The sequence below is a fragment of the Tripterygium wilfordii genome, chromosome 4 (genome assembly GCF_013401445.1).
Source record: "Tripterygium wilfordii isolate XIE 37 chromosome 4, ASM1340144v1, whole genome shotgun sequence".
NCBI classification, from domain to species: domain Eukaryota; kingdom Viridiplantae; phylum Streptophyta; class Magnoliopsida; order Celastrales; family Celastraceae; genus Tripterygium; species Tripterygium wilfordii.
In genome coordinates this window covers 8,058,667-8,073,130 of record NC_052235.1, presented here as the reverse complement: position 1 = coordinate 8,073,130, position 14,464 = coordinate 8,058,667, and the positions used below count along the sequence as shown (strand labels likewise).

The 14,464-nt window shown below is 36.0% G+C and overlaps 2 protein-coding genes across 2 annotated transcripts in view; both read right to left on the bottom strand.

Annotated features, from left to right (window-relative positions):
- Positions 1-5,952: 5,952 nt before the first annotated feature.
- Positions 5,953-7,302, bottom strand: LOC119997696 (ethylene-responsive transcription factor ABR1-like). Its single transcript, XM_038844867.1, has one exon. It carries the CDS (start codon positions 7,189-7,191, stop codon positions 6,094-6,096), a length of 1,098 nt encoding a protein of 365 aa, XP_038700795.1. The 5' UTR covers positions 7,192-7,302; the 3' UTR covers positions 5,953-6,093.
- Positions 7,303-10,602: 3,300 nt separating this feature from the next.
- Positions 10,603-14,464, bottom strand: part of LOC119996006 (5-formyltetrahydrofolate cyclo-ligase-like protein COG0212) — a 29,622-nt gene continuing 25,760 nt past the window's right edge. The window contains exons 4-6 of the mRNA XM_038842500.1: positions 12,010-12,085; positions 11,185-11,310; positions 10,603-10,900 (exon numbers count right to left, since the gene is read on the bottom strand). Of these exons, the coding sequence (XP_038698428.1) occupies positions 10,752-10,900; positions 11,185-11,310; positions 12,010-12,085 (351 nt within the window). The 3' untranslated portion in view covers positions 10,603-10,751. The remainder of the gene's footprint in view (positions 10,901-11,184; positions 11,311-12,009; positions 12,086-14,464) is intronic.

Below are 14,464 nucleotides of genomic sequence, written 5' to 3'. Positions count from 1 at the left end.
CTGAGCCGGCTGATTCCAGTCCCCTGTCCAGTCCTGCTGATCCATCACATGTTCGCTCTACTGAGGAGCGCTTGGAGGCTATTGAGATGTTACAGCTGGAGACACGTGACCAGCTGGCTGCTCTTCGTGCTCAGCAGTCGGAGATGGTTGCTCTTTTACGCCAGCTGTCCATGCATTCTTCTTCAGCGCCAGCTGCTCCTGCACCTGCTTTTGCTGGGCCATCCACTGTGTCTTTTCCATCCAGGCGTCGTTCCTTCTGAGATCGCCCAGGTTGTTTTGTTCCTCTCTTCCCTACTGTGTAGTCATAGTTTGAAACACTGCGGACAGTGTTCACATCCAGTGTGGGGGTGGGAAGGAAAAACTTCTTTTTAGATTATGTTTCTCCTTTTATTGTGTTTTTCTTTTCTTTTAGAACCTTTGAATTTTATGGTAGTGTAAATTTTTCTTTGAAATTTTTAGTGTTGTTTTTCCCCCTCTATGATGCTTATTATTATTAATGTGTTCATTGCATTGGAGATAAATTATGGCTTAGAAAGTTGATATTGTTGCTTTTCAAAAAAAAAAAAAAAAAAAAAAAAAAACTTGTGGCCAAAGGATCAAATTGAAAACTTTTTGGTAGTGCACATTCATTATTTAGCAAATTGTGGAGACTTGAACCAATGTGAGTTTTGAGCCATTCGTTTCTCAATGAGTGATATAAATCAACTCTATTGTTTTTATTCCGCTCACTATAATATTTGCTTGATCTCATTATTCTTCATCTCGGTTGCTTGCTAAGTACTCATTACATGACATTACATCCAAATCACTTTCATGTGGGAAATTCGATAGTGTTCTTGAAAGATGAGAGTAAGGCCATTTTTGGATCTATAAATACCTTTTTCATCATATTTTATACATGCTATCCATTGCACCCTTTTTGAAGCCAAACACTGACCTTTTATTCATAGCCAATTTCCCTGCTTCTTATTGTGGAGGAAGAATTATTTATGTTAAATGAAAAATTGGGATGATATATGCTGAATTTCTTTTGGTCATCGAGGGAGTGTGGATGGATGTTGTAATTTCTTTTGGAAGAAGTGTGGGGGGTATTGACTGATAGAAAAGAAGAAACAGGAGCATGCAATTTGATTTTTAGTCTTTAAAAAAAAAAAAAAATATCCAATTGCAATTGCATGTGACTCTATATTTGTGAATCGATTGTGAATGTGAATTGATTGTGAAGGAAAGGGAATGATGGAAGAATGGAAAGATAGTGAAATATGGAGAAAAATTTGAATGACATCTCTTTGTATAATGATCCTCCACTAATTCAAAATTCTATACCCTTTGCCCTTCTCATCTAGCCTTTACCCTACATTACAAGCTTAAAAAGTCCCACTTGATTTTGAGAATGCTTTGGATTTGAACACAAGTTGGTGAATAAGGATGTTGGTCAATTGCTTGGTTAAGTGACATCCATTCATGAGATCATTTCATTTGTTTCTTAAGCTTTCATTACATTATTACATGTGGGAATTCTGAGTTCTTGTTTATAATATTCCGCCCACATGCACTTGAGAGAAACACTTAGCCACTTCAGTGCGATTTTGCTTGCGAGTGAATATCTGTGAGGCTTGAAGTTGAAGCTAAAAACTTTGTAATGTGCTGTGTTTTCTGCTAGAGTTTGATTTATGATCCTAAGGCTGTCAAAAAGATTACTGAGCTACAGTTTTGTTGATGCTTCTCCTTTGTCTTTGAATTACTTTCATTCCTGAGAGTGTGGGAAAGTTTTAAAATTCCTTTCAGTCTTGATTTTGGAGTTACTCGAGGACGAGCAAAGATTAAGTGTGGGGGTATTTGATATGCCAATTATATTCATATAATTGTGCATCCTTTTATATGAAATCTTGCATTGTTTAAGAGTTAATTCGAATTATATGCTGCTTAAAGAGTGTTATTTGCACATTTCAGGTTCCGGAGCATAAATGGAAGAAAAGCAGCTTAATGGATAGGAATAAGCAAGAAATTGGACCCGGAGGGAAAAACCGATCGATCGGCCCAAATGTCCGATCGATCGGATGCTGATTTAGCTGAATTGGACAGTGGAAAATTCCGATCGATCGGGCCAGAAACCGATCGATCGGCCAGAGTAGTCTCGCGAATTTTTAGGCCTTTAAATGTCCGAAATCAACCTAAAGTCAAGAAAGACCAGCTCAAAACGACATCATCCTGTGAGATAAACGACTCTGGGTCATGAGGAGTATAAAAGGAATAAGTTGCTAGGTTTTGTGGGGGTTGAAACTTTGGAGAAATTCTCTCAAGCTTGGACGGCAGCCCTTGGGAGCTCAAGCTGGAATTTCAGGGGTTTCATCTAATTTCTTCTCATTTCTTGTATTAAATGACTGCTAGTATGGATTCTAAGTTGTATTTCGTGATTATGAGGGACTAATCCTCTAACTAGGGGTCCTAATGGAACCCCTCTTTGAATGTTGAATGAACTTGATTTTTAGTCTTTAATCTCTCTCTTTGTTGTTGATTTTCTATGGATACACTTATTGCTTTCAAATGCTTGATCACCATTTGAATGATTTTTAGCTTGAGTTGAGTCCGGAAGGATAGGCCTAAGGTTGCAAGAATCCATAGAAAACATAAGTTGATTGAACCATAGAAATATAGGTTTATGACTTATGCAATTGTTAAGTGATTTCCATTGATCTTAATGGGTTTACAATGTACTAATCCGAGTGTTAGGAATAACCCGGATTTATATTGAAAACACATTCGATGTATCTAGGAATAGAACATTGAATAGAGTGGGAAATCGATTGTCAACAACTAATTTGAGAATTGAGAATTAAAGAATCAATGGAGTTCAATTGGATGAGAGGTGGTGAAATTAGGAACCCTAGTGTTTAACTTTCTTGAAAATTAAATTGTCGTTTGTTGTTAGTTAATTGTTCAATTTGTTACTTACTTAGTGATTTTGCAGTTGCTTGTTAGCTTTGAATGACCACAATCACAATTCGCATTACCAATTAGTGTAATAATTGTTTGAATTGACTTTGAAGTTGAATTTGCCAAAATATCCTCGTGGGAACGATACTCTACTCATTCTTTATTACTTGTGCGACTTGTCCGCTTGCGAATAATTTCACAACACCTGTCAAATTAAAATAAAAAACAAAACAAAAAATCTCCAATTTCTCTCTAGTTCGGAATTTTTGCTGTTCATATTCTTCATTTACTCCAACTTCGTAACTGCAATTTTATTAGTCAAACGGTGAAGAAGAATTTCATCTTTCGCAATGACTCTCAATTCAAGCCTTCCATTTTCCGAACCCCTAGCACTGATAGAATCGAAAGAGATGAGGATCTTGTAGCGTATCAAAAGCACGATGTAGTTGCGATTTCGAATCCGGGTTCGTATTTGGATCGTGGTCCAGCTTTGATTTTGGTTCTTGCTACAAGTTTTGTTACAGAAGATTCTTCGACAACGCCGCTCCAAGCAAATCGCCCAATTCCTCCAAACACTCTCAGTACCTCTACCAACAATGAAGATGGCTCTAAGTGAAGCGACTAGTGTCAGCTCGGGAGTGAAAACGGCATCGTGGAAGATGAACCTGTTCAATGATTTTGAAATTGGGATTCCGTGAGATATGGGTTTAGATTTTTGTTTGTTTTTTTTAATTTCATTTCATATTTGGCAATAAATTAATTAAATTTTTCAGTTTTTGACACATCAACATGCCATGTGTATTGTTTGCCAGAATTTGATGCCACGTCAACAAAATCCGACAGATATCTCGTCGGAGTTGTGACTCAGGACATAATCGATAATTTTTTTGATAGTTTAAGGATAGAAATGACTGAGTTCATAGTTTAAGGATAGAATCGAAAAAACTATGATAGTTCAAGGACATAAATGATATTTTAGCCGACATGAAATTAGCAAAAATACTAATAATAAAATTAGAAATACTAATTTGACTAGAATTCCTATTAACAAATAAAAATAACATTCTTTGTAAGATAATAATAAAATTCCTAATAATTAAGTAAATAATACGAAACATGTCCCACGTCACAGGTTTGATTAGATTCCAATCCAATTGTATTTTCATTAAAAACGTTTATTATCATTATAATACAGTTTCCACATTCATCGTATTCAGCCAAAAATGATTGTAATAAGAGATACTTACCCACTGTTATTGTACATGGTCTCATTTCTTTATTAGACTATTCTCTTCAAGAGTGAATGAGTTGGGTGGAGAACAATCTAACTCGACAAAAAAAAAAATAAAGAATAAAATGTATGATTTGAAGGGAAAATTCTATACGTCAATTATTCATCCTGCAATGATGTATGATTTCGAGTATTGGGTTATTAAGAGACAACAAATCCAAAAAATGCATGTAGCAGAAATACGAATGTTTCGTTAGATGTGTGGTCACACTATGAAAGATATGATAAAAAATGAGATTATTATATATAAGGTAGAAGTAGCACCTATTGAAGATAAGTTACGAGAAAATCGGTTAATTAAGATGGTATGTACATGTCCAACATAGAGATAGCGATGCGGCCGTGAGGAGGAATGAGAGAATTTTTATAGGAGAGAGTAGGAGGCAGCGAGGTAAACCTAAAAAGACATAGCTTAAAGTTATAAAAAATTATATGAATTTAATTGAAGTTGATGAATGTATGATCCATGATAGAAATGAATGGAGAAAACAAATACATGTGGTGGATTTCCAATGATGTTCTCATAGACTCGTGTAGCCAACCTCAAAATTTTAGAATAAAGGCTCGGATGCGGATTCTGATGACGACGACACATGAAGGGAAGGGAAGCCTCCATTGATCACGTTTGTAGGGCGGCCTAGAAAAAGATGTCCCAAATATGAACAAAATTATTTTATGCTTTGCACTTTAAATGCTAAAAGCATTTAGTGTCATATCATATATGAAAATATTCAAGCACGTTTTTGTTGTCTCTCTAGATAACCGATGATATTGATAAGTTAAAGAGTATACATTCTGAGAATTTAATTATGCAGAGTCAAAGTAGAATAGTGGTCAACGCCTTCTGCCATAAACGAGTTATTTAAGATGGCAAATAGCATGAACTTAGCCCCCTTTTGATTTGATAAAATCATATATGGTTGGTACAATTTAATAGCTTTTAAATTCTCTTATTCTTTTTTATCGTTGTACGGCTATCTTTACATCGTACATGCACATACCATCTTGAACGAAAGCTTTCGGTCTCGCATAAAATCTTGAATGCACTCATCTACTCGTTTTTAATCATATTAACTATATATTCATTAATGTCTCTGTAATCTTGGAAAATCGAGTCAATATATTTTTTTTAAAAAGTCTTTTTTTGGTTACTTTTCTCTCACATAATTCAATTGTTTGTTCATTTTCTTGTCTGCTCTTACTAAATTTATATTTCATAAATTATATTTTATTTCCACTTGATTTAAATTCTTTAAACTCTTAAGGCTTGCTTCCATATCTCGAGCTTTGAATTAACTCTCAATATTGTCTCATCCACTACAACTATTTCATCCGCAAACAATATGCACCAATGTACTTTAACTTGGATATGTCGTGTGGGTTCATTTATCACTATAACAAAGAGAAATGAGCTTAGTGTCGATCCTTGATGCAAACCTATTGTGATGGAAAACTCTCATCTAACTCTTCAATTAGTCCTAACACTAGTTACGGCTACTTCATACATATCAATGATCATAGTAATATAACTAATTGTTACTCCTATTTTCTCTAAAATCCATCATATTACTTCCCTAGGCATCTTATCATATGCCTTCTCCAAGTTTATAATTACTAAATATATTTATTCTGATATAAATTGAAGATTAAATCTCTTGTGAAGAAATGAAGATGAGGAAGAGAAGAATCTGAGTTGGAAAGACAGAGAGGATGAAGGAACAGTTGAGAGAAAGTCTTTGTTTCATTCAAGATATCCAAATTACAATAGCCATAAAAAAAGACGTAATAAGTAGAGAAGTTTATAACGGTAATATAGTCTACAACGGTAATGTCGGGTAGTGTGTGTCGCACGTACTACTCATATTTCAATGATGTTGCTGTTGTGGTTGCGATGGTGGCCGGAGAAAACCCGGCTGCTGATTGGAGAAAAGCAGAGGAAATGAAGCAGATGATGATGAACCAGAAGAAGAAGGCGGCATTGCGGATTGCGTAGAAGCCAACTGCGAATTGTAGTACATGCGTTCAAACAAAGTTGAAGGCTGGTGCATACGGAAATCCCCCGAACTATGTGACAACTGCGAGTAGTCGCAGTGGTCTCTCATCGTGTTGGCTGAGACCTGAAATGGTTGGCGCTGAAAAACTGGAGGCAATATCACATTTGGAGATCGGATTGGGGGTTGAAATGGTTGTGATTGAGTGCTCGAGATTGCTTCTTTTTGTGGCATTTGGCTAACGTTTTCAGGGAAATTGAGTTTTGCTCTGTTTCCCCTCAATCGTAAGGCGGCCTCATCGTATGCTCTGGCTGCAGACTCTGCAGTGTCAAATGTTCCTAACCAGACTCTAGCTGCTTTGCGAGGGTCGCGGATTTCTGCTGCCCATTTTCCCCACGGCCTCTGTCTTACTCCTCGGTATCTCCTTCTTCGATTTCCGGATTCTTCGTACGTTTCGGTTGATGGTGTAGTAGCTGCTGGAAGAGGAGGAGGAGCAGGAACAATTGTTGTACTAGGTACTTCTGTAGAAGAAGATTGAAAATCCCCAAACCCTGCATAAACCCCTGGCGGCACCACCGACCCGATCAATTGATGATGATGATGAGTAGTTGGAACATCTTGAGCTTCTTCTTCTTCTTTACGGCCTCTCTTTTGTCCAATCCGAATCGCTCCAGAACTCGAAGAGCCTGAATAAGTAGAAGCAGATGAACCAAAACTCGGCGGCCTCACATGAACATCACCGAGTCCCCAAGAAGCACTTATCTGCCCCGACATAACATGTGTGAGGGCAGAGACCATTGCGGACATCTCTCTTGCACTCCCTTGCACTGAATACATAGGCGGCACTAGCACCTCCACCTCCACAGGTGGTGGTTGTTGTGATATTGGCCATTGATGTTGTTGGTTATGTTCATCACCGCCACCATAGAAATCGCCAGAGTCTTTGTTGTTCGCCACCTTGAATAAAAACATGCAAACAATCACACAGTAATGCTAATAGAGAAATTGACCATTTTTTTTTTTTTTTTTTTAGAATTTCTGCAAATTTATCTTCCTTTTTTTGGAAATGAGAGGGAGGGTTTTATATGGGATGGTGATAGGGAATTCAAATATTATCAGCCCCAGCCGCAATTAATATAGTACAAGTTGCACCACTTTAATGTGATAATTATCAAAACTATATATCATTATTATTACATATTGAATTTTTAATTATCATATATATATATAGAAATTCTCTCATGTGAACTACAAGTGGAACTTCAAATTCAATGGTTGTAATAAAACAAGACAAAAGTGGGAACTACAAATTTTTTGTGGGACCGTCACATCTATAGTTGAAAAGTAAATTCACACTGTTGATTCACATAGGAGAATTTATATGTATAGTTTGGGTGTCTGAACACACATGTTTCAGACCAAAATATTTGATGGATTTATGTGCAACGAATGGCAGCTTTTGCATCTGAGAATAAAATGTTGACATTCTTGAGGGTTGAGATTCTTTTTCCTTTTTCTGTTTCTTAAAAAATTTAAAGAGAGGTAATGTTTGAATTGAGTTTGAACAGTAGACAACATTTTGAGGGTTTAAATTAATTTTAAAATGTGTGTCCATATATAATATAATTCTCACATGCGCACCAATTTTATACACATTTTTTTTTTCAATCGTAGATACGGTGAGTTTCATAGTAAATGTATGACCCTTACTTTTGTTATGATTTATTAGAGTCATTTGATTTGAAGTGCGTAAAGTTATTCGTCATTTGTGCTAAATTTAGTTCCACTTATTGTATGACAAAGGTGGAGATATTCTTTATTAATGTTGTTGATGTACGTAAGGGACCCAACTTGAATGAAAGTGATATTGACAAATGAGAGGTATGTAATAATCCAAGGAGTCAAATTACCTTTAAAAAGAACAACATACTTACATACACTGAACTCTGAAAGGAGTACTTAGTGTCAACTTGGACATTGAGTAAGTGCTGATTAGGATGATCTAGGGTTGGTAGATCCCTTAACATGAACCTCAAGTTTGGTTGAGATAAATGGATTTCTCTTCATAACGTGTGTTTAATTATGTACACGTGGTTTATATTTTTGGATACCTTTGCAGCCATGAGTTACGTTTTGGCCCAACTTACCCTATAGTTAGGTGGAAAACTTTTATGCTCACGAGCCTGACGGCTCGAGAGTTCGGGCACATATCGAATGTCCAAGAGTAAGCTTATATGGCGTCATTCTCAGTTAAAAAAATGTTTATATTTTAATTATGACGGTGACAATAATATGTGTTTCTCAATTGTATTGATTTTCTCTTGATGGCTAGGCATGTGAGTTGCACAAGCAATTAAATGTTTATATTTTATGATGGTGACAATAATATGTGTTTTTCAAGTGTATTGATTTTTCTCTTGATGGCTAGGCATGACTTGTTGTGCAAGCTCAAGTAATATAATGATGAATAAAGTGTCGATCCCACGAGTATTGTATAAAACTTGTTATATTATCGATTATGACTAATTCTAACTCTATTTAAACAAGAACAATTGAGAATTCCACTAAATCAACTAAAACAAAATAATTAATAAACCAAAAAATAAAAATGCCAAACACAATTGATTGATTCAAGTAATAAAAGATACCAGGATATCTAGTGTAGAACATATTGTAGATGCATTCTATGAGGCTTGGGATTGAAGGCAAAGGTCTTTGACCATACTCATTGAAATGGCCATAACTTGGGACTCAGATGTCCGTTTTGGGCCCATAATTTATCAAATCGAAACTTGTTTCGAGCCCGACAACTTGGGGGCTAATAGCAAAGGCAATATTTTCTGCCTCAAAAAAATGGACGTTTCGATGGGTTTTGGTCACTTTTTGCTTAGTTTAGTAATTCTGGTGTGTTTTTAGGATTTCCTTTATTTTGTTGCTTTATTATATTATTTTCCTTTTTAATTATATTGCAATTAGGGTTTACTAATTATTATATCAGGTATTATAATCTCTTTGGAGAGGCAGCTTGAAATAAAATAACACATCGTTTTTAGGGTTTTCTCTGAGTTTACTTGTTATCCAAGGTATTGACAAAGCTCATATCTTTATCAGTTTCCGTTCTGCATTAGTATCTAATTTCACCATCGCCATCCTATTGATCAATTTCTTTGGCATGTTAATATTAATTATTCCCCATGTTAATAGTCAATTTTTCCTAATCTACTCCTCAATACTTCATTGTTGGTTATATCAAAAGTATTCTTACTACAAACCCCTATTATTCCTAACATTTGAATTCAAATAGTAAAAATTCATCAAGAACTATGAAAAATCATGTAGCGACCACACAAATCATACTTACATTCTTGTGAAGCATATATGCTGTGGTATCTATTGCAAGAAGTAACAACCTAAACATCCCCTTCAAGTCTTACTTTAGCATCAAATAATTTGATAGTCATCAACAATTCAAAAGCATTAAGAACACCAATAGATACTCAATAAGAAAAAATAATCATATATTAACAATAATCAAAATCATTGAATATTCATGGTTAAACTACATTAGAGCCATAACAAAAGAAGTTTTGTTCCTAATGATACAAGAACAAATAAAACTAAGATAGAAGAATCCATAGAAACTAAGAAAAAAATTCAAATAGAAGCTCCCAATTTCTTGGTCAACTCGGTAGGCAATAAATCTATTGAGATTGCTTGATGTTTGGAGCTCTCTCTTTAGCTAGTAGTCAAAAGTGAGAATGTGAAAGTGTGAGTGAGATTTATTTGAGTGGATATCCATTTTATATGAATTTTGAATTACTTATTACCCTTGATTTCGAGTGAGATTTATAAGTGTGAATCCCCTAAAGATCTTTTGTTGGTCTCCTTCCTGTTTGGTGATGAATGCTACGCGATACCTCAAGATGTTTTGATCACCTGGGATTCCTGAGATTATGCATGTTAAGCCATACCGAGGCGGTGAGGAGTACAAGCCAAGGTGACACATATTAAGCCGAGATTATTCCTCTTCTTCAACCTACGTAGTGACACATGTCAGATTATCATTGGAGGGATATTTTTGATATTATCAGATCAAAGTGCTTGCTGCAGTTCGTTCCCATTGTTCAAAAAAATGTAAATAAGTTTTTTTATGCATAAAACCCATGTGAAAGCAACTACATTTAATTATAACTATACCTATATATATGAAATAAAACCTCACTATAACCCACCCCCTACCCCATGCAAATTAAACCCATGACTTCCTGGTCTTAATTATGGTCATAAAAAGGCTATAAATATGTTGTTAAGTCTCTCTTGGGATGAGTCTTCTCAAACAAACCATGAACTTATACATACATATACACTCGATCTACAAACAAATTAACACATACATACCGACGCCATTTTATTTTGACATCCTTTTATTCTTCCTTTCATAGATATTAACATGCGTCAAAAAGCCAATACAATCCCACTAAACAAGGAGAAATGGATATGTCACCAGCCAAGCGATGTGGGACATGAGAATTTCAGCGCCTCCGTCGAGTTGTGGGAGGTAACTTCTCAGATGGACCAGAAGGAAGTTTCTGTCCAGTCTCACGCTCCATTCTGCTCTTCAGCTCCCTAAGTATCCGAATTTGTCCCAGCTTCTCTGGGGACAATTTGTCCCAGTAGATGCCTATATGTGCAAAAAGGTTCAATGTAACATCTCTTCAACTAGGAAGATAAATATTAATCAGTCCATCACAAGCTAGATTATCTAAGTGGGATTACTTTCTCACCGACACAAACTCTGCAGAGAGCAAATGCTAGATGAACTCCCATTTAACTATGAAACAGGAAGTTATTATCTTGAATTTCATACGGCTACCAATAGTTTTCAAATTCATCTGGGCGTGAAACTCTAGAGTTGCCCACCAAAGAAAGGAAAAAATAGAAGAAACTGACGATAATTTTCCAAACCTTTTGGCTTAGGGATTGTTGTGTTGGTAAAAATGACTTGGGTGGGAGTGCAAATGATGTCTACAGCAACATCATGGATCAGCAGTTTCTCGACTGGAATGTCATCAACCAATTGACAGTCATGGACTGCAAGAGAAGTTTTAATAATCAAAGTTAACGCAGCTAAAAGAGATACAATTGTGAGTTCATAACTAAACAAATTAAATTAAAATAACTTAGTTGGCAACCGATTAGCATAATGATGTGATAATACGAGCAGTCGAGCACACATGAAAAGGACATAGCGGACCTCTCAGTCACTAGACAATCACATTTTGCAATGCATTGTGAAAAATGAAATATCCATGCTACAATAGCCTTTTGCTATCAGAAAATTACCCTTCTGATATTTCAGAATGAATGATACAGATGAAGTCTCCACACTACGTTAAAGATACTCAAGATGGACACCAAGCATTAAATCAAGTGAGAGCCAATAAGCTTGCACAAGATAGAAGGATAGAACTCATTTATATTGACCATGTATTAGTCTACATTTATAACCATACTTCTGGCATGTAGTGACAGCATCACAATCTGGTCTCATTGAAAAAGTGAACTGTAATGGAAGCCAGATTCCTTACAGTTAAAAAAAGCATTCCATTTCTCAAAGTTCATGGTTTAATACTTCTTTGGCATGCCTGTGTCTATTTATTTGGAGGAAAGGGGTAAAAAAAGGAAGGAAATTAATCTGCAAACCTTAGATACCCATAATCCTTAAAGAATCTACTAATAATGCACTTAAAACATAGACATGCGAAAATAGAAGGTTGAACCCATACTTACCAGAGGTAACAACTGGTGTTGAGTCATCCACAGCTCCCATATACCGCAGCATCCCATATTCAAGTTCTGCAAACCCCTGCAGTCAGAACCATCTTTATAAACAGAGACAATGCTAAATACAATTGACTAAAAAGATTTACAATCCTGTGCATGAAATTCTAATATGATTTAAATAAGCTAAGTTGCACTAACACCCACTCCCCTAAACTCAAATCAAAAGACCCCCCTCATTTCAATTTGGTCAACAGACCCCATTGCATTTCCACAGATCCCATACTTCTGTCTCTTCCACTGTTAATCCCAATGGAAAATATGCTTCTCTTGCTTCAAAAATGTCTTGTTTAGAGAACTCCAATCTTGTCAGCCAGAAAGAAGCAAAATACAGGTCTTCTCCTCATCCTAACAAGGTCAAAATAATCATTAAAACTTATCCCTTCTCGAGCATCTCTACAATTGTTTTTCAAAAACAAGAGTCCTTTTTGTTGGTGTAATCAACAGAAGCTTCACCAGTTTCTCTCTCACTCTACAATCATCACCCACACAAACCCAAATTAAAAAAATGCAAACTGAAGGAGAGCGGAAATATAGAAACAGCAGTCTTTCAAACTGAGAACTGAATAAGAAGAAAGCAATGTAGAACCTCCTCCTCCATGGTCATCTCCATCTTTTTCCCTCCGTTCGGATAACATCAATCTTATTGACACAGAGGCATTGAAAACACAGAAGCACAGGCATGGTTTGAACACGAGCTTATCATTGGCCAGGATTGAAGAAAGGAACAGTTAGACTTCACAGAGGAAGAGGAAGAGCAGAGGCAGAAGCCAGAAGAGTGATATCGAACTATTTGGAAAACCTTGGTTGTCTTGTTGAGCAAATTGAAATAGGGAGGATCTGTTTGATTTTAGTTTCAACGGAAGGGTGTTTAGTGTGATTTAACCAATAAAGTTGTCAGGAATCGACCTTGCCAACTAACAGCGAATAGCAGAAAATTAAAAAATAAAGACAAGAGAAACACACAAGATTTTTACATGATTTACCTAATATAGGCTACATCCACGAGAGTCGCCGTTGTTTCACTATGTCAAGAAGAGATACAATGAGGTTACATGTATTCCAAAGTAAATATCCCAATTGACCCATGATCAAGCTCCACACAACTTATCAAAATTTGGTATCAAAGGATGAATTCTATCACAATTATTCTAATAGAGTACCAAAATCTTAAGCAGATGTTGTATCCTAGATGGTTAAGCAAATAACAATGTTATCCATAAGATAGTGAGAAGTCAAACCATATTGACATTACTAACAGAATCAGAAAGGACAAGCTCCAAAACATCAACAAAGCCAGAATCAATTCAAAGACAGTTAATTCATAGGTTTGAGAAGTAGATGCTTAAGGACAAATACACCAATTAGAAACAAAAATTTATAAAAGCGTATTTTCTTGTATATTCCAATTTCATAATTTTATCACACTGATGGAAGATCAGAACTTAAGAAAATCTAGAATCAACTAATCAGCCAACAATTCGTCAAAACCTGAATCTTTAACTAGCTAGTTGGCAGCATGAATAAGAGTCAAGAATAAATTCACAAGAAGATACTCAGAACCTAAAATCTGTCTTTAACCACTACCCTTCTATACTAACAAAACCATACTTTCATAAGATTGCTTCCATGAACCATACATCTGAAGTTCTTCAAAACTCACCATTGTTACTCCATGGGTTCTCCGATGCGGAATGGGCAGGTAACATTGATGATTGCACCTTTACAAGTGCTCATGTGGTGTTTCTTGGTCATAATCTTATTTCGTGGAGTTCAAAGAAGAAACACACTGTTGTACAATTTGGGGTTTGGGGTTTGAGATTTCAACCTAACACTTATTATATTTGAAAAAAGGTGTACGTACAAGGAGTATATCGGTTGTGGAACCAATGCACTAGTATTTTTTTAATAACAAAACAATGTGATTTCCCCAAATGAACCATATTTTTGTTGGAATACAAATTTCTCGTATGTATCTAAGATATCAAAACCCCATCAGGAACCGATCCTGAAAGAAGGACGGTTCCTGGGTCACCAGTTTAACCGACGAACCTTGATTAATTATTAATAATTAAATTATTGATATTAATTTTGATTTTAAAATTCATGAATCATTAATGTTGTGGTTGTAGCATCCCGCACCTGAGAAGCTACAGATCTCTTCATAAAAGGCAAGTGTGGGGCCCTCACAGGTGCAGACTCGACACTTATCAAACCTGCCTTCTTAAGGCATGTGCGCACCATTCTCAGGTGCGGGATCCCGTGCTTGAGATGGGGGCTTGGTTGTAGAGTCATAACAAATTGGTTTGCTGTGGTAGGGCTTGGCATGCCAAGCTTGGCCTGAAAATATAAGGCTCAAGCCCTATGTTGTAGTGGCTCTATTGCAGGACCCCAGCCACTCCGC

Excerpts from the sequence above, each read along its gene's own strand:
- LOC119997696 (XM_038844867.1), bottom strand. The coding sequence starts at position 7,191 with ATGTTTTTATTCAAGGTGGCGAACAACAAAGACTCTGGCGATTTCTAT.